We start from the raw sequence: 22,463 nt of genomic DNA, 5'->3' as shown, positions 1-22,463 counted from the left end.
CTCACTTAAATCAGGCCACGTTTTTCCATTGATATTTTTTGAAAAAAATTCATACGACCGTGTGATTTAGATTATTTATTTATTGTATGTTTGTACAGTCGTTGCCAGATAAATTGAGGCGGCGACGGCGCGATATCGGAAAACCAGTGATTCTCCGTATTTGAATATTATTACCGAAAATACATCAATAAACCAACAATTGTCACAAAAATTATTTTACGATATTAATTTAAAATCAAATATTCTGATAATAATCTTTTATTTAAGAACAAAAAGTAGAAATTGTAAACTAACATAAATAATATTATAATAATAATAATAATAAATAAAATTGTTTGCACCGAGTCGGGTTCGAACTGGTGACTGCGCGCGTCGTAGCCAACTGTGTGACCTTTGCACCACACTGCCAGCGACTAGTTTGGGCCACACTTACTGAAAAGCGCCGCTGCCGCCGCCTCAATTTATCTGGCAACGACTGTACACCCGCATGTGTTGTCTCCGTCTTAGGAAATCTTGGAGACTTGTATTGATATTTTAATTTCGAAGCAAGTTATAAGTATTTTAAAAATACAATTCATGAATAATTAAAAAAAAAGCTTCCGAGATTCCATGGATAATAATCTAGGTAAGGTAGGATAAGGTAGGTTAGGTATACCTTTTAATTTTATAATAGGTCAATTCACTCAGATTTTAAAAATAACAGAGTCAAAACGATTATTGTGAGCGTAAAATGTACAATGTTGTACGTTTGTCGGGCGGAGGTAACACAATGTGCGGGTGTGACCGACTTGGGGGTGAAAATAATATTGTACGCGATCCTTTTGTAGCGACGTTATAATTTAAAATTTCTTTTTTATTTTAAGCTCTGTGTTACAAAACCGCTCTGCGAGAAGTCTACTACAACCATGGTTCGCAAACCCGTTCAAGTACACAATAATGAATAATGATATATACATACACCTGAGTACTTACACCGAGCCTTGCGCGAACGTATTACAAGTCCCTATCGCTCGACGATAAAAAGCAGTAAACACGACGCGACGACCGCGACGCCGACATTCCGCACGATCGGTTTTTATCGTCTGGACAGCAAAAATAGATACAGAAATATAAAATAGAACAAATGCACGTACCTACGTACGCATAACAAGTATAATTTTTTCGATCGAAGTATTGAACGTTTTAACGTAATGTAATAAAATAATAATAATATAATACAACCACAGTATCATAATATTATCGTGTGTATAACTCGATTAGTCGCGGCGGCGACGGGGCTGTACGTGTTTCTAAAAAAAAAATCCGAAAAAAAATCGTGTGTGCAGACGAAAAAAAAACAGTCGGTTGGTGGACGGAATGTCGTTACAATATAATATAATAGGTATATTATCGTCATAGTTTTATTGTTTGGTTTGCGTCGTTTAAGAAAAAAATTTACACGACGTTCGTCTCCGGTCGATGCACATGTGTACCTGAATATAATGATAATATCGCCGCCGCGCGCCGCCGCCAAGAATTATTTTTGTTATTAGTGAAAGGGTTTATCTTCGATATGGTGACCGATAGGCGATGTTTTTATGTATCAGCTATTGTATATCATGGTATACTATCGGGTAAGAATAAATAGGTAGCCGGTCGCCCGGTATGTAAAAACCGGTTACCTTGGTAACACCAGTATATATAATATAATATTATATAGGTAGGTATATACGAGTGCGGTCATTGCACGAAATTCAGATCGCTGCTACAATAATATAATAATAATGTAAGCACGTAAAACTTAAATTTTTTTCGGAAATAGTATTTGAATTTTTTCTCTCATTCCTCCCACGTTGCAGTAACTATATAAATATAATATACACATAGGAAGTACGCCCGCACTGTGACGTTTGAAACGGCATCAACTTTTTACATTCGAAAGGAATTATCCGACAGCAGTGCAGTTTTCGAGATTTTTTTTTTTTATCCAAAACTTTAGTTCTGAATAAAACAACATCTATTCGTTTGAAAAAATAATACAGCCAACTAAAAAACGGGATCGGTATATGCAGGGTGCAGGACAGACGGTGTTGCAGACGCGTTCCTTGTGTAAACTACCCCCGGGAGTCTGTCAATGGTCGACTATGATAATATCGTCAAAATAACGAGATTTTTTTTTTTATATTCTATGGTTCTGTAAAATTGTTTAGTAGCACAGCGAATTATTATAATGTAAAGAGCAGTTTTCGTCTCCGGGGCAGGCACAACGTCGGGAGATTTTTTTCCAGTGTGTCCGGTTGGAAGGGGGTGATTCAGAATTCAGAGTACAAGGCAAACTTATATTTCCCAGGGGGGGATCCCCCCCCAATAAAATAAAAATTCACAGTCACTTTTTTCATGTATACAAAATTATAGTTTATTTATATATAGATATTAGTATGTTACAATAAAAATAATATAGTGAAATTTATTTATTTTAATGTACTATGTACACCTATACTGATAATAACAGTATACATATCACATGACGGTCGTCGATCATACGTTTTTAGTTGTCAAAATTTTAATATTCTGGATTCCCAGTCTCTCTAATAATCTGGACTCTAGAGTAATCTAAAAAGTTGGTGTCCAATGGGGTTCATAGTTCATATAAACATTAAACATATTTTTACTTAATTCCACACATACACCAAGGAAAGACAAAATTCTAAGCTTCCAAAATCACGAAATCGATAAATTAGAACTCCAACTCAATCTCTGTCACCATAAAATCCAATTTACTCAACAAACTATAGCACCTGTGACCATAGGCGCAACTAGGGTTACAATTATGATGGGGGGCTTACAGTCCATCTAATAAAATTTTTAATTTAAAATAACCCATGTAGGTATTTAAATCAGTAAGGAATATATTTTATTTTTATTTTTTTTTGGGGGGGGGGGCTAAATCGTATTAAGAGGGAGCTTAACCCCCTAGCCGCCTACCATAGTTGTGCCATCGAAACGTGTATTTGTCAAGGCAATGTAAGAATGATCATTTAATCTTCTTCAAGTTTATGATTGTTTATGTACATACTCATTAAAATATTTAATATAATTGTTAATATAATATTCAATATTTAACCTACAATTCCCAAATCTTATTGTAAACAATGCCCGGACAATGTTAACTTATTCCAACTTTGCCTTCAAAGATTTTCTACTTTTCCCGTAACATATTATACAACATTTTATACGCTCTGACTTCGATTTTTACGGCGGCAGAATACATGTCGAGCCTCGGACCTATTCATTTCAACGCGTGTTCCGTCTCGTCGTTTTTATAGAAACCTTTTTTTCCCCGTGACAAGAGCGTAACGTCTGCGGCATTCATTTTTTTTTATTTTTTTTTATTAACTGTTCCTATATTATATATACTGCATCTGTCTGTTCCATGAGAAGCAAGTAGGCTAATTTATTAGGATACTGGATTATGACTTTTTCAACTCACGGACTCAATGGCAGTTAGTTGCAATAATGGTTAGTGTATATATAAATAACTCAGCGAAATCCAACTTTTTTTACCTGTCTGGTATAATATTGATCGATGAAATCGAATAAAAGTTGTTGCTTTGATCTTTTTGTTTGGTGTACTTATATTGTTATTATAGTGATAGGCAACTGATTAGTTTGCTAGCACAATTCCAATTTTATTATATCATAGCTTTCAATATTGGATTTCGATTATGTGGCTGATACTTATAATAATAATATTGAAAAGAAATGTTTTAGTTCTAGATTTCAATGTATATTTTCATAAATTTAATATTATAAGATTAAATAAATTAATGTTCCACATTCCACAAAATATTCAAATAGATTTTTTTTTAATTATTAAGATACCTAAGTCGCCATCCTTTTCTCCCCTGCGCATGAAGTAGCGAGGTTCCTTGGTATTTTCGTTGTAATATTATTTTACATAAATTTTTTCTATGCTGACACTCTAGGTGCTGTGCATAACAAGTTTTTTTATCTTTTATTAGGAAAAAAATTCCGGCAGCCTATTTTTACGAATAAATCTTAATCGTTAATAGCACTATATACTTTTGAATCAACTGAATTCCACTTCAGTGAAGAGCAATGCTAGTTTTTTTCTCTTTTTGTATATTTTTAACCTGTACAATATTTTAACTGGCAATATTAAATAAATTATTATTAAACTCACCAGAGACAGCTGTACACAATATCATCACTAGAGGGCGGATTTTCATGCACTAAAAAGTCTCAAAATATGTCATATAATATGCAGTTAAAATCGTAAAAATTTCCAAGAAATATGCAAGAAAAAAACTTTAAATTGTGTAATAATATGGTAAAATATTCACAATTTGATAGTTTATAAATGTATGACTAAAAACTAATTTAAAACAAATTAAATAACATATAATTATAATGATAGGTAGGAATCTACTTTTTTGAATATCGATATCGTTTTGAATTGTGCGATATTGAATCGCGATATCGAAAAATAATTTAGGTTTCGATATATCGATATTCCGATATCACTATGACTATCATAAATGCCAATTGCCAATACTCAAATACTCAATTGACTGGGTACTAAGTAGTAACTAGTAGGTATTATATTAACAATTAATTGTTTTGAAATATATTTTTCAAGAGCTTTGGCATGAAAATCAGTTTTTTGATGTACATCGATTATCGATATATTTCGATTATCGATATATTACGATTATCGATACCTACATTTCTGAAAAAAAGTTCGCGATATCGATATCGAATCGAAATATTGATATCGTTGAAGAAGCCTATAATTTAATAATATTAATTTTATGCTTGACAAAATATTTTTTTTATAAATTTTTGCTTCAATAGATCTAAGCAATACATTTTGAATTTTGTCAAAATATGCAGTAATATGCAATATCCATTAAATATGCAATAATATGCAAAAAAATAAATCGCCTTTAGCTTCAAACTATTAGAATTCGTAAAGATTACTGAAAAAAATCCTCAAAATGTGAAAAGAAAAAAATATACAATTGCATAAAAATCCTCGCTCTATATACTCCATTAAATGGAAGTTCCTTCTTAATGTAAATTTTACATTAAAAAGGAACCTCGGCGACGACCAGTTTTTATTCTATGATGACTTATTTATTCTATAATAGTTATCGCCGTCGAGCACCACATCCTCTTGCTCCGTCTACAGTACTGTCGGTTGAACTGCTGTCGACCGTACATTGTAGTGCACCCACACCATCGTCAATGCCCAATGAGGAGAATCTGCAGGCCCGGTCTGAAAGTCCACCTCAATTATCTTGGTGTCTTTCGTGCAATATATCTGTAGTGCCGGAATGGACGTTTCCTGATTTTGCACCAGCGTTTATGCTCATAGATGTGTCTGAATGGTCAATGACCGGTTTTTCTGCAGCGATCGTGGGCCAAAAACTGTTTTAAACAAGTCTGTAATTCATCTGCTTGACAACTGACGTCCAACAACTCACCATTTTTTCTATCCACTTGGAGTTATTCAATCGTTTATTATTTTCGTATTATAAAATCTAAAAAATGTATATGTTTTAGATTAATTAAGAAAAAAATATTATGGATTAATATTGATTACAAACTATATATTTTTTTTATTCATAACTTATAATAATTTATACCTATAATAATGTGACTATAATAACTATAATAATGTAGCTAATATGGCTATATACCAACACACCGTTAATAATTATAATTTGTACAAAACAAAAACCCAATACAAACGAAGCGATGAGTAGGTAAGTGGTATTTTTTTTTATATAATATTGTTCAATATATTTATAAAAACTGCACAAGTCAATTTTATAGAACCATGATTTTTGTAACGAAATTAACTTGACAATTCTTGTTGAGAATAACTAGCTGATTTTTAATTATATGGCTTTATAATTTCGTTACAAAATTACAAAGATCATGGGTCTATACAATTGACTTGTGCATAGCACATCATAGTGGATATGTTGTCATATTGAACAATATTACATTAAGAAATTCGTGAGAATCACGAGTAAACTTTAATTTATAAAAATATATTCAAGAGGAGCCGCGGGTAGACCAGAGACCAGACCATCACTGGCCATACCTATTACATACATATTAGTATTATATTACCATATATTATACACATTGTGTGGGTAAATGATAATATGATAATAAATATTATATTAATTACAAATTGTTACTATATTAGGTTAGGTTAGGTTATTAATTATTACTAATTGTAAAATGTGAGGTTAGAAATGACTACTTACACAAAATAATGTGACTTGAAAAATATAATAAAACTATTTTACATTTGTCTAATTGTCTTTCATGAATGTCATAATAACTAATACTGTATTAAAGTAATTAATAAATATGTATATGTTATATTAAATAAATAACATAAACAAACACACATTACCTTTATATGGCTATTGGCTATATTACAAATAATATAAACAAAATTGATGAAAGCCGTCGATCCATCAGAAACTAATGAATTACTAGAGTACTTTTATTATAGGTATACTTACGTTACAGGAAGGTACAGAATGGTTTAGAAAAATGTACAAAACGGCGTCGAATTAAAGCATTGTGCGCACCAGAGGTACGCAAAGTGCGTGAAGTAACATTAGACGGGGAAAAAAAATGTAGTCTAGTTTATAACAAAAAATTTGAAAAAAATAATATATAAGATAAACTGTTGGGTGGCAGCTACTCGTCGTCGAAACTCGTAAAAGTTATAACTTATCAGTGTCGTTCAAAAAAAATAGGTATGTTCGTGGCAGTCACCTCGGCTGTCGACGTAGACATCTATTTTTTGTTATATTACCTAATTAACACGTTTAAATAGCATGATATATTAATTGATCTAATACACAAAATGTTCAATCATAATATTATAATTTATATTAATAAAAGTATAAAACAATAACTGAGATAAATAGATAATACGTCTACACGTCTTATAGGTATTCCGTATTAATTGGAATATTATTATTTTAAGTACCTACTAGTACGCCTATCAACCTATTTATTATAGTAAATAAAATAATAAATAAAATTGTCGTAAATACATTGGTTTTGATCGACAATCATTTACAGTAATACATACAATAAAGAATAGATAGACAGTCCGATTTGTGTGTAAAATATAATAATATACTTCGAAAGTTTTCAGTACCCACAAATATTGTTTCAAATTAAATAAAAATAACTGAAATTTTTATTTTTTATGTAAATATATAATTTAGTACAAATTTGATCATAAATTAATAGGTATCTATAAAAAAAAAAATGTAATTATTTATTATTTAGATTTTTTTATTACAGTATGAACTACTTATGAGAAACTTTGTTTTAAATTTTCAATATCCTTAGCTATAAAATTAAACATTTTATACATATTTAACTGCGGGCACAAAATAATTTGCATATATTTTCGTGATCTTGAACAATTTTCCCGAATTTGAGCTTTAAATGCTCATAAAAATATGTTTCTTTAATATTTTTAAACTGATATTATAAAAACTTATTACGGACCTTGTATTAAATTTTCAAACTTTTTCACCATGCTGAAATTATTTTATTTATAGAAAATTGAAAATTATACCTGTATAGTAAACGCTAATATATTTTGGTGAAAATTTCAGGTATCTGCGGTTATTCGTTTTTGAATAACAATGAAATAAGAAAAACATTCGATGAGAAATCGTTCATTTACGGGCCCAATGTCGTAAAAATTAAAACGCTCATAAAAAATTGATGTGATATCTGGTTAACTTTTTTGTTTAATAAAAGTATAAAACTTATAAGGAATCTGGTATTAGTTTTTTAAATATTATATATAGAAAGAAAAATATTTATGCATTTCTAGCTCAAAATAATTTTCAAATGTACATGATTATGACGAATTTTGTCTACATTCTAACTTTAAACGCTTATAAAAAAAATATTGCAAATATGTAATTACGATACTCTTTAATCGGTTTAAGAAAAAATTGTGAGGTACCTTATTGTATTATATTTTCAATCTTTTTGGTATATATATAATATAATATAATATAATATATGTATAATATTTTTGAGAATAGACAATTACGTCATAAATACCATAATATAATATAGCACTTTTATAAATTTATACGTAAGTACCATATTTTTATAGATTGTTTGTACCTACTAGGTACTTACTAATAAAAAGGGTTTTGTGGATACAAACTTTTTTTTTTCAAATGATAACTCAAATTTTTTACTGTAAGTAGCGTAAATATTGTAATAGTGGTAAAGACCCATAAGCTGGTATCTGAAAAAAATTGATTTTGTTGTTTTATATGGTATCTGTTATTCGAGAAGGATATATTATTGTGGCAACATTTCTAGGTGCAATATTTATTAAGTTAATATTCATATAACATATTTTGCTACTTTTTTTTCATTTATACAATAATAAAATGATTGTACGAATGCAATCATATTTCATTATTATTATTATCAATATTATAAATATTAAACTTCTTTATTATATAATAATAAATACAAGTAATTTAATATGCGTTATTGGTTTTTGCAAGAAAATGTTTACCGCAAAAAATAATATCTGCATTATGTTTTTTTTTATTTAATTAATCATTTATTGTCTATAATTAATTTTATGAGCATAATTATATTATATTAATAGGTGGTCCTATGGTGACATAATATTAAACAATATAAGTATTGTGCACAATATGCACAATACTAATATTATACAAAACATATTATGTTTTCCACTTTTCTCATATATAAACGATTTAAACTGAGTTGTCTCGTTACCTTACAAATGTTTCATAAAAAAAAATATGTCCCGTGAGAGATAATATTAATTGGAATATTTTCGGCGGGCATCGGGGAATATTTTCGAACGATGTGGGTTTTAATAACTCTCATTTAAATGCATATTCGAAAAGAAAATGACAAATTTATTTTAGAATCTTAACACTTTTAGAAATACAGTAAAATATATTTTTTCTAATAAATCTTTATACAGCAATATTATAGGTACATTACTTTCAAAACGAATAGCTATCCAAATCAATTATCATAATTATTTGGACAAGTTTCAACATCTTTTAATCGTCTAAAAGAAAAATCGCTTTCAAAGAAAGAAAATGCATTTTTTTTATTTCATTTTAGTTTTACTCGTTAAAATATACATTTGAAAACCAGAAAATCTAAAGTGGATATTAATTTAAACTTTAAACTAAACACATATTATAAGGTTCTTTGAAATATTAATTAATATAATCGTGAAACGAAAAATGCAATTTTGCATTTCAAAGTTTTAATCTCTCAAAACAAGATAGTTGGTTTAATGTAATTATATTAAGGATGGAAATTAACTAATACTCGACTTAAACAAACTTGGCGAAAATTATGTATAAATATAGTTCAAAGTTACTGGGAGTATAATCCAAATTTTAAATAACTTTATATTTCTTATAGTTTTAATGTGAATGTTTCAGCTTAGATAAAAGTATTTTAATATAAAGGTATTATATAAAAAGTGTAATTTAATAATTTTAGACAAATTAAATAATAGAACATTAACTACATAGCTAGTGTCTTACTATATTATTAACTAACCAATATGGCAATATAGTTCCTACAAATTTAATGATAGGTTGGATTGTTATATTTATTGGTTGTTTTTCTTGTACAAAAATCAGAATGAGTGTAATTTTAATAATAAATTTCTTAATTCTTCGTTAACTAGAAAATAAATGTATAATCAGATTAAATCAGTATTATAAGTTAGAATATTTCGGGGTGCTGCCATTAGGTGACTTCCCCCTCCCTTCAATCAAACCACACCCAATTTACTTATTGTATAACTTGTAAATACAGTTGTAAATATAAATTTTTGTTCAATAAAAAAAAAATTTAGAATAATTAGATGATAATAATTATGAAAAACCAAATATTTTTCAACTTTAAATGATAAATACTTTTTAAATAAAAACAGAAATTTAAAAATAAAAATACAGGACATATTGTATACTTTGTATAGTGATGATAGCCGATAAGGTTGTTATTCTTGATTGATGTCTGTGCGATAGTAACATTTCTGTAAATACCTAAAAATATTCACAACAGTTTTTTTTTTATCATTAAATTAGCTTTTATTTCTGATTAGCATCTAATTCTAAAAAAAACAAATCTGCCATATCAGATAGTATATATATGTATATATAATAAAAAAAATATTAATAATAAAGTTTAATAAATCACAATCGTTATGAAAATATTAATTCAATATTATATTATGCATGAAATTGGCACATAATCAATAATAAGCTTTGTATGGTTGATAGCGCTTCTCAGTTAAAATAGGAAAACTAAAATACTTAAATACAGCAAGCCCAATAACAGAGGTAGGTCTATCCATAGTTTAAAATATATCTTATATTATATACCATCGTATATCATAAACCCTGGGTGTATCGTCTATATTTTGAGACGTGAGTATAACCTATACCTATTTAATATTTTATTAACATTTACCTACATTTTGAAAACATTAAATCGTCATTCTTATGTCCTTGTATATTTATATTTTCATTATGCATCTGACATTAAATATAAATACATTTGGATACTTTGATGGTGTGATAGTGTGATCTTTAAGTCTAAAATGCAATCGATTCAAAATTAAAACCATTGACATTTTACTATACATATTACATGTACATTTTTTACATGACATTTATAGTTCAACAAAACTATATTGTATTGTTTATTGTTTTTAATAATTTATGATGTTCTGTCACTTTCCGATATTTTTATATAGCCTATAATTTATATATTATTAGTTATTTGGACTTTTGATACTATGTTGATGGGAAACCACTGATTGATTATCTGATGCCTGACATTAAAACAATTAATTTCAAAATATATAAACTGTACCTATGTAAACGGAAAAATAATTTAAAAATAATATATTTTGTAAGGAACTTGGAGGTAGATACATTTTATATTGCAATTTGCAGCAGGTACCTACTGAGTTAAATAGTAAGTATAAGTAAGGTCTAAAATGGACGATATTGTACTCTTCTACTTTTTTATTGTATAATAATAATAATTATTAATGTTGCGAAGAAAATCGGTCAAGATGAAATTAAGATCACGTGTTATTAGTTACTACTTATCAGTTTACCTACCTATATAGACTATAGGTATGTATAATGTATAGGTACTATGATCTATGGGGTAGAGTATTCCTCTATATGTATGGACTACTCTAACACATTTATACGTGATACGTCTCAATATTATGTACCTAATCATAGAATGAAAAATACCTATTATTACAATATGATAAACTTCATGCGACATAAATAACGACAGCATTATATTATTATCCTATTAATTATATATACAATATCGAATATTATAATATATAGTATATGCTATTTATACTGTTTACTATATTATAGTATATACATCACTTGAACTATTTAAGTGCTAAATGTACAGAGATCCTTTTAACTTGTTAGACTCAAACTTTGAGTAAATTGTAAATGTATGTCATTTTCACCATTTTTTTTTCATAAATAATAACTGAACAGTATTGGTAAATATCAGTATTCAAAATCTCAAAAATCGGCAAAGAAAATTAATTTGTATCGCGATAATGTACACTTGACAGTTTTTCAATGACCATCTTACTAGTTACTACTAAGTGTTATAATACAATTTATAGTGTTGTATTATATATTCTAAATATTACAAGATCTACCAAACGGTAGGTAGGTATTGTGCATTTTAAGTCGTTACCAAGCTAGTAAACCGGATGCTTTCTCTAAAATATTATTTATGAATCGTTTTAAAAATGCAACAATGGTTTTTGCCGTGTTCTTGATAGAAAAAAGTAATTTATATTTTTCATTTTTTCGGAACAAGCTGTTTACTTATATATAAGACATTAATACTAGTGCGCATAAAATATTGTCGGTATGTAAATTATTTATTTATTTTTCCACACGAAATAAACGCGTGATCACTTTTTTTCAAGTATGTACTTTCGGTTTAAAAATTTACAAATAATTTTCAAAATATGATATTATAGTAAAATTTAGTATGTCGTGGTGAAAAAAATATTGTTGGATACACGGATAGTGATCTATATATCGATTTGATTCTGTATTATGACTACACACTACACGTTACACAATTTCTAGCAGTCAATAACGTTAACGCTGATCATTTTTAAGTGTATAATACACGTTATAGGTATAATAGCAAGATTACATATTCTGGCACCTCATGCAGTATCATCATCATCATTATTCATTACTTGAGTGCACAAACGTTATTCCAAATATTTCCCGAAAAATATTCCGCTATAGAGCGGAAAAAATGATTCATCATATGATAAGTCTCGTTCGTTTAATCTTCGTAAGTAATATAAATATCGTATAAGTACCCGTGCCTGTCCATGTAATATATTATTAGCGATTTGAGCGTGGTTATGCGATATCCCTCTCGACTTTCGTGCCACTATATGGCTGTGTAATATAATTTCATAAACTTGCAACGCTATAATACTATTTCAAGATCACGGACGCTCAAAGTCAAAGCGCATTTATCGGTAAAACTTTTCCCGCAACGGTCATCCTCCCCCGCCACGCCTCGACCAAATCATAATCCGTATTAAAGAGGTAATATTATGTGCTCAAAAATTTGAATATTTTATAATATGTAATATTATATTATAAGTATAATAATATATATATATATATTATTATTGTGTTGTAAAACTGTTTGATCTTGCACGTAGGACGTTTGGTATTATATAGCATATAACCGATCAGAATGGCGTGTATAGGTGCAGGACGAGCGCGAACGATACGAACGGGATGAGGTGAACGAGGGGGAGGCAACCGCCCAGTGACTTGACCATGGCCTTCTCGCGGGGGTGGGCGCGGTTTGGGGGTGTAGGAAAAAAGCGAAACCCTCAAAGGTAACAAAAAAAATATATATAAAATACATCATACACCACGTATACCGCGAGCGGTTAGCGCCGATGGTGGTGGTGGTGGAGGGGTGAAATGGAAAAAAAGAGCGCCGCGGGCCTCGTTTGCGTGTGTACGTCGGTCGCGTACGCACTCTCTCGGGTCAATACTTGTGATTCCGAAGGGAGCGACGGCGGCGGCTGGTCCAACACGCACACACACACGCACACACCGGCCGCCGCCGCCGTCGCGCTGTACGTCGGCGGCGCGGCGGTATCGGCCGCCGAGTGCCGACGATGACGACGACGACGACGACGACTACGGCGACGACGACGGCGGCGATGACGGTGGCGAGCGGCGGCAGTGTGTAATTCGCCCCGCGACGACTAGCGCGCGCGTTTCCCCCGCGTGACTCTACGTATAGTAGTTGTGCTCTTCGCGCGCACACCACTACCACAACTATTACTATTACTACTACTACTACTACTACTACAACAATAACAACAACTGTTACTACCACTACCATATTATTATATCTATATAGCGCTGCCGGTAACCGGCCCGCCGCAGATCAGTCTACTACCGTAAGTCGGCCGGTGTGTGCGTGTCCGCGCGTGCGATTCGTCGAGCGGCAAAATACAGGAAAAAAATATAACAATTTCAAAATCGAACTGACTTCACCGATATCGGGAGACGCGACCCGCGTGTGGCGTTTGCATGTTAGCGGCGCATTTGATTTCAGCCTTATCTTATCGCAGGTACGCGTATCGTCGTCGTCATCGTTATTACTTATTGCTATTAAGTATTAATTATTATCGATTAAATTATAATTGGTTTTTTTAACTATATTATGGTTGTATAGAAATCAAAGGTGATCGGTTTTAATTTTTTTTTACCGCCTCTTATCATCTCGCCGCCCGATTATAACGCCTTCGTTTAATATCGTTATTATTAAAACTGTTGTTGTCCTCGTCCGTCAATCGTTCTTTATTTCTTTTCGATCTCTATAAATCATCGTCGCAGATCGCTGATTGTTGTATACCGTTGGATGATGGCCGTTCGGCCGCCGGCGCCGCGCAAACCGCCGGCGTAAAGCCGGAACGAGAGTTTCGCCAAAGTCGAGTCACTCCAACCCCCCGCCCACGCACCGTGGGACCAAGTTGGGTGAGAAGAAATCGCAACAGAGTTACACCTTCACACGATGAACACGGCGGCGGCGGTAGTGATTTGGGTGCTGCTTCTGCACTCGGCCACGATCGGTAAGTCCACTTGCACATTTCCTGGATCCATCTATATTGTATTAAAATAACACTTGAATAAATCTCGAAATAAATATAATATTTTGTGTGCCGGCGATTGACGGTTTGTGGTCGTGGGTGCGGGTGGGGCGCGACGCGACGTGAAAATGATGTGCTCGCGGCCGGAAAATATCGATTCCGCTCACCAAACGGGTTTTTCTCGGAGATTTTCCAGTTTTTCCTGGTTACCCACTACCCTTATTCTACCATGTGGACCCTTCGCTGTCTAAAACGCTCACACCACGCCGCAGACAAGTCGACCATAATTAATAACGTCATATTTCAAATTCACCCCTCAGGTGCTATTTTTCTGAAAACTATCAACATCACACACTATATTTTACCCGTTCGTTTTTCCTTTTACCGACGTCAGTGTGTGTATTGCACATTGCGATACCGATACGGTATTCCGTTTTTATGTTTCTGATACGAAAGAAAGAGATAACATAATATACCGAACTAGGTATTTGATTATTGGCTATTGCTATATGTGCTCAAACCTATCCTTAATAGGTACCTACGTACTATAATATATGCTGTTGGTTATAAGATATTAAGCAAGCACAATATATTATAATATAAAAGAATGTATAATATTATTATTGTTATAATAGCGTACGTTGTTGTACATGGTAAACCGACTTGAATTCCAAATGATTAAAATTCCGTTCGTTTCAAATTCCGAACGACGGCTATATGTGTAAAACAGCTGTTTTATACCGACCCTTCTGTCATAGGGTGTATAATATGCATACAATTTAAATCTGAAATCGAAATCCCATATCGGTAGTAATTGCGTTTCTAAAAATATCGTCATAATAAAACAGTGTGGGTACATAATATGCAGAAGGGTTATAACTTATAAGTCATAATAAAATGTACAAACGTGGAATAATATAGAAGTAATAAAAAAACGGAAAATCGTGACCCACTTTTTTGAAGTTAAGTGCCTCTGAACTTCGCTATTGTCTTTTTTTTTAGAATTTATTCATAGATGTCCACTTATAATTTATTTAAAGTTACAATATTTTGTCAGAGTGGTCGACGCGGTGGTAAAATTATAAATATAAAGGTAGTTTTTTTTTTTTTGACGTCGACCGTCCAATGGCAAACATAATATCAGCCACCTATATGTTATTATGCTATACATTTTCCAAGTACGGTGGGAAACTGGTTAATTCATCGATAATATTTGAGCAGGAGTGCAGGACTGACAATGTCCTGAGGGTCGTCGTCACTGTATTTTTTTGTTAAGAACATCCTGTTGTTTATCTAAAAAAAAAAACCAACATTCGTCGGAATTTCGAATATCACTCGCTGCTTGCGTGTGTTTGTGTGTTGTGTTTCCGTTGGATTTCGCCCAATAGGTCCTCATATAGGCTATAGTCTATACACCGACTGTATGGGTGGGTAGAGTAGTAGTCGTCGTAATAGGAACAGTGTTCAGTAAACACTCGACAAAAACGTTTTCACGGTTGTAAGCGGCGGCGGCGTGTAATATTATTATTATTATTTTTTTTTTATTAGAGTGGTCTACTACTATATAATACAGTGTATATAATATTATATACGACTACTATAATATAATACTATAATATACCATGTTGACGTGCGGGACGCCACTCGTGGTCGAGGGGGCGCGCGCGCGTGTGTCAATCAACGGACCAAAGAGGATGGCCAATTATCCCGAGCACATATTATAGAGTCTTGTCTATCCCCTTGTCTTTCGCTCCCAGTACCATATCACTGACGACAATCCGTGGACTAACACAGAGAAAAAAAAATTACGCACGAGCTCCTCCGGAACTTTCTAGGCCGAATTGCAGAGCTAGATAAATCATATCCATAAAATAATAATATAATATATTATTATAAAACACCGTGACACGAGATTTTTATACATTAGATTATGAGGTACAAACTTAACACGTTTTTATAACACACCACACCACACCACACCGTCCACAGTACCTAAACACATAGTGCGCACTTTATCTCTTTGATGTTATAATATCGTATTGCTTATGTTTTTCAACTACGTCCTCTTTCCGCACTTGCTTCATTGTTCTTGTCATATTTTTATCAAACGGGTGTTTTCCATAATGAGAAAAGTCGCGCAACGCATGTACCATTTATGGAAACAAATTCTGAGCTGATAGCCTGGGAGAAGGTAGTTATCGTCATTATAATAATATGGTTGTTTGGCGTGTTTGTCAAACCGACAATCAGGCGTTTTGTTTTTACCTGTCTTGTCACGACATGTCTGTACACTTGAGATTAAGTCTTTACACGTCCGATTATAATATATTATATTATTAATATTATTATATCGTATGGTAGCGTTATTTTCGCACGAATCACTCCTAGTTGATTGAGTTTAATCGCCATTCTATTTAAAGTATACTTCATTATTATTTATTGCATGCAACAATTGAACAATAAAAGTATCCAAAAGTATTATGTTCGTTTTACTATTAAACTCATATCGGAGTTTCTAAAAAAATATTATTTTTTAAAATTTTAATCCGGAATTTTCTCTAAGTTTCAGTGCCCTTTGTTTTTGTTTTTACGGATACATGATAGTTTATTGATTAAATATTACGGAGCTCCGTTAACTAAGTCAAAATCCTCCCATATCTTTAGGTTCGGAGTGAACGAATATTGCATATCATGTAATGTACTAATGTCATAATTATAATTGTAAAGAAATAGACAAAATATGATAATATTTATTTATTATTTTATAAACATTGTACCTATGTCGTACTAATATAAATACACTTTAATTATAATTATAGTTAATTTTGTACCTCTTTACCGAGCTCTTTACTTGGAATAATATTTTGTATGATATTAAGTACCTTTATCTACCTAATATTAAAGATAAAAAATATATAAATGCAATTATATATTTTATACAGTGCAAATTATGTATGCTATATTTATCTGCAAATGTACACTTATACACTTAGCATTAAGCATTATAACATATAATTGATCGATCTTTAAGTTTAAAATAATTTATATTATCAAAAAATATTTTTAACTTCTATCTTAAGTTTCAATAGTTTTATTAGGTACATTATAATATTGTAATAGAAATATTATTTCTCCTGAATTTTGGCAAACTAATAATTCGATTGAAGAAATCGCAAATTACATTTCAAAACAGTACTGCCATGGAAACTAACATTTAAACTTTCAAGGATATCGTGTTGTTTTAATAGTAATAAACTACAGCTACTGTTTGATTGATAATAATATTATATTTAGTATGTCTTTAGACAAAGCCTACGCATATTGAATTGGTTTCTTTAAAAAGCCCACGTATTAATCGTTACGGATCTAATCAGGATATCATCGCGTATATCCTGTTTAAAATATAATGCTCTTTTACGTTATTCGTCAAAAAGGTTGTAAGGAACTATATATTTTTATTTTGTGTATAAAATAAAATTATACATTTCTTGTATTTTCGTCGTATTAATTTATATAATATAGGCGTGTATACCAGTTTTCTATAAAATGAAAACATTAATCAGACGCATGATTTTTGTTTTCAGTTGTTCTGTTTTCTGTAGGTTTAAATGTATAATAAATAAAATTGAAATGCACTAAACTTTTATGCATGTTTTTGTGATAGCTATATGCGTAATGGGTACCTACATTTATAGTATACATTTATACATAACATAATATTATATTATAAAGTCAAAAATGTATAATAAAAATAATTTCAAATATTAACATATATTATAAATATATAGCATATTATCCAGTTTATTTTTCAGATCATTGTACATAAGTGCGCAAAACTAACTCATTAATAAAACAGTCGTAATAATTTAAAAAAAAAAACATTTTGTGGAATTATTGAACAAGTGCTTCAAGAATACAACTACTTTTTTGGCTGTATTTTTTTGTTGTTTTCGGTAAATAATGTATTTTTAAATCTCAAGGGAGGAAGCTCTAAAAATATTTATTGCTAAAGAACCAATGTGCCTGTCCAAGAAAAATATTTAGGTACCTCGCATTTTAAGTATTGTTATTATTGTAATTTGATCAATATCAAATTCTTCAAATATTATAGTGTCATACGAGGTGTCATATGTGAGCCCGTCCCCAGTCCTAAAAGAACCTTCAAGTATAGTACTCGTTTTGAGTATAAATATTGAAAAGTTTATATTTTTTATTTCAAATACCTACCTTTAGTATATATATTATGTTATTATTGGGTTCATTATACAATGTTATTTTATCATGTGAATCCGATTATAACTATTATATACCCACGAGCTCAGGATTTCATATGTCGAGTGTGTCTCAAAATATAATAAATACATTTTAAAACTTATATTATTTTTCTATGTAATAAGGGCAATAATGGCGTTATTTTTATACTTAAAATCTATATACTTTTGTCGAAAGTAGAAAATAAATAGACATGGTTAATAAATTTACCACAACCCGATAATTATACCTATAATGTTTTTAACTTAACTATACTGAGTAGTATATTATTATTGTCGGTATGAATCAACAATGAACTTAATAATATTACTGAATGAGGTTTTTCGGTTCCCAAATACAATGGAGTATTCCAAATTATTCCAGGGGGTAAATTCGACGACATTATTGTATCATAAATTCATAAATATTTGAGTGTTAGCAAAATATGTATCGTAAATACATATTATTTGGCTTGTTAGTCATACGTGAAACTGATAGCCACGGCCCATGACTTTGAAATATAACATCACGTGTTTTGTACAGAGCTAGTACAGGCCAAAATGTCATCATCCAATTTGTAACCCGCCACGCAACCCAGGGGGTAAAACACTGAATGAATTGAACGTATACATATTAGAGTACTTTCAAATGTAGGTATATATTTTATTTGTATATGTATCTCGTTCATATTCTATGGGAGTAAAAACGAGCATACAACCCATAATAAAATGTGGCATCCTTAACAAATGCGCCTAGAAGACGAAATTATTAATAGCCGCTACTGCCTTACCAACACTTCGAAAACGTAATAATAATATATTATAATATGAATGCACTTATATACACCTGTAATTTATATATTATACATTTTGTAGTATATATATAGTATATACCTAGGTAGGTCACGTCGTCGTTTAAAAATATAATTTATCGGTGTATATACTTAAATGTCTCGAGAAACCGCCCAGCTATTAAAGTTCTATACTTTATTAGTAAGATTGGAAAAAAGCCGATATTTTTTTATTATTTAGATTAGGTACCTACTTACAGAGTTCTAATGTGATGCTTCCCTTTGTGCTTCAGCATCCCCATACATAGTATACGTGAAAAGGATGATCATTTTTATCTCTGTATACCTGCGTTATCAAATATTCAGTTCAGAATTTCCTACATAATTTTTACGAAGTTTTAACTCCGTTTCATAATTCATTTCACGGTTTCAGTTATATTTCTAATATTTAATAAGTTCTAAAAGTGTCAAGTACCTAAACATCGTTGTTACAGCATAACGTTATATTTTTAATTATTATTATCATTATTCTACTCAAAGTTCAAAATGAAATACAATTTTTCTTAATCTGTATTGTTCTAATAATGGGTTGTAAAGAACTCTGAATAACGCATTGTTAAGGAGATTTTTTTATTTTAGTAATCTTATAGAAACTCATAATGAAATGGCTTTAATTTTCTTTGTGAAAGTTCTGGTTGAGTTTTAGTAAAATTATAAAAAAAATATTAACTCCATCTTTGACATAATTTTAAGAATTCTATATAATATTCCGAGTAATATTCTCTTACCTATAAACAAATGTCAAATGATATATGATTTCACTTAATTGAGACATAAGACGTATTCCCAAGACACGAATGACAATTACTAGTACAGTTGTAGTAGGTATACCTAACTATTAATTATTTATGTTATCGGGGTTTAATAACAAATTGCGTTTGTGAATTATTATCTGATAAAGTATGGACCAACGTTAGTCATTAATTTTCAATTGCCAAAGCAACAAATCCCAATGTACTAACATGGCTAATAAAATAAATTACTAATGAAATAAAAATAAATAGACGAATGTAAGTATTTATTACATATTTTTAATGCTGCGATTCAACCATCAACTTTATTGTGGGCATTGTAAGTTGTAGACATTACTATATATAATATAGGTATATTATAATTTATAAACATTAATTAATTCACGACTATTTAATGCTTATAAATTAGGTCGGGGCTATATTGTATAATATATTTTATATTGTATAGGTATTATAAACTCAATGCAAATAAAAATATAATTAATATGTACGTTATAAATGTACTTACCTACAAGTTATAATAATGTATACTTACTAATAAAGTCATATTCAAAAGTATCTTAAACATTTTTTTTTATTTACTTGAGTCATCTTACTTTTCATAAATTTTTGTTTAAAACCATATAATTGCATCAGATTATATTATATTTTATTATACTCCTGTAATACAGGTATTTTTAAAAACGTTTTAAGTTTGAATGTATCGAATCGTGTTTTTAAAAATGAATAGTTATTGTTATTCTGCACATCTGAGTACAGTTAATTAGTATTGTTATTACATTCGATTGAAATAATCGTTTTTATTAATACCTACCTAATATTTTTTGATTAAGACATCCGTTCTCGACGGACAATAATTCAAAACTTCTCGGAAAAAAATGTTTAATAATTAGCATTTAATCAGCGATTTAATTAAACAATGATTTGCTACTTAGACGTCTTACATTAGACTTCCTTATTATTGCTATTTCGCTTTTAGCTTTATCTCCATACGTTATCGGTTAATTAGGTGTAAACAAAATGCCGTTTGTTAAATGTAATCACTCGTTCAACAGCTATAAAACATCGCAGAAACGGCGGTGTATCATCGAATCCAAACATGGTCATTTTCTACATCCACTGACAATACCGTAACATTGAGCATGCGTTCCCGTGTGAAACTTTTTTCGTCTCGAACAGTATTGAAACAGATTTTCTCATAGATTACATTTCGATTTTATATTTATTTTGTTAGGAATAAAATAAAATCATTTTGTTTAAATCTAATATTTAGTATTTTTACTTGGATCACACTTAAACCTATGTCCTATACCTTTATATACCTCTGTGGTATCTATGACTAAAACTGAATAATTATAAAACTAAACAGTGTTATATATAGCTATAGAAGTCGGATGTTGATGACTTTGCAATTTTTTTTTTAATTCATCAGAATTATACCAAAGTATGACATATTTTTGATTTATGAAGTATACATTTTAAATCTGTAAACTTATTTTGCAAATATAATATTTCTGAGCATATATTTGCATGTAATAATATTATGTCTAGTGTTAGTAGCATATTAGTTATGAGATAATATTATCTAATATATATATTATAAAACGATATTGTTAATTTAAATGTACGTACGACGCAACTCGGAGTAGTATTTTTCAATTTATTAAATTATAAATCGGATCTTTGAAGGTCTTTACAATCTAACATCAGCAAAATCATTGTGGTTCTATGTATTTGTGATTTTAGAATACTTCATTTAAATAAAATTAACCTAGTAAAATTGTGCCTATTTAATAATAATGCCAGGACGACTGATTAAAAAATTGTTTTTTTTTAAATTTTTATTCCTGTGTATTTTTTTAGTCAGAATTAAAAATTTATATTAAAGTAATTATTTTTTTTATTTATACCTACTTTTTTTTGGATATATTATTGTTAAAAAATATTTTATACATTTTGTGGCATATAATTATTGTAGGTTTATTTTGACTTTTCAAATGTAGGTATGTTTAAATAAGCTAAAATGTTGGTAAATACTCATTACCGTTCGATAATATATTTTATTGATTATATTAAATATTACTATAACTAAACGCTAAAGCGAAATATTGGTTTATAATATATAATATGATAGTAACCCTTAAATTAAGATTTTTTTTTTTTTATCATAGTTGTGTACTTTTGGACATTCAGATGGATGGGATCATAATTCATAATATTGTATTAGAATAGAATATATTAAAACGATACAATCGTGAATCATATTATAGACACTCGACCGGACGGTCATTGGCCAAGCACATGTTTAATGTCTCTCGGTTTGACA

At 30.2% G+C, this 22,463-nt stretch overlaps 1 protein-coding gene and 1 long non-coding RNA gene across 2 annotated transcripts in view; both read left to right on the top strand.

Moving 5' to 3' along the window:
- LOC132948174 (uncharacterized) overlaps positions 1-22,463 on the top strand; it is a 258,391-nt gene that overhangs the window by 145,293 nt on the left and 90,635 nt on the right. The window lies entirely within an intron of this gene.
- LOC132948130 (transmembrane protein 132B) overlaps positions 13,360-22,463 on the top strand; it is a 61,305-nt gene continuing 52,201 nt past the window's right edge. Inside the window, exon 1 of the mRNA XM_061018456.1 lies at positions 13,360-14,266. Coding sequence (XP_060874439.1) covers positions 14,209-14,266 — 58 coding nt within the window. The 5' untranslated portion in view covers positions 13,360-14,208. The remainder of the gene's footprint in view (positions 14,267-22,463) is intronic.

Source organism: Metopolophium dirhodum, chromosome 7 (genome assembly GCF_019925205.1).
Source record: "Metopolophium dirhodum isolate CAU chromosome 7, ASM1992520v1, whole genome shotgun sequence".
NCBI lineage: Eukaryota > Metazoa > Arthropoda > Insecta > Hemiptera > Aphididae > Metopolophium > Metopolophium dirhodum.
This window is presented reverse-complemented; position numbering and strand designations above follow the sequence as displayed.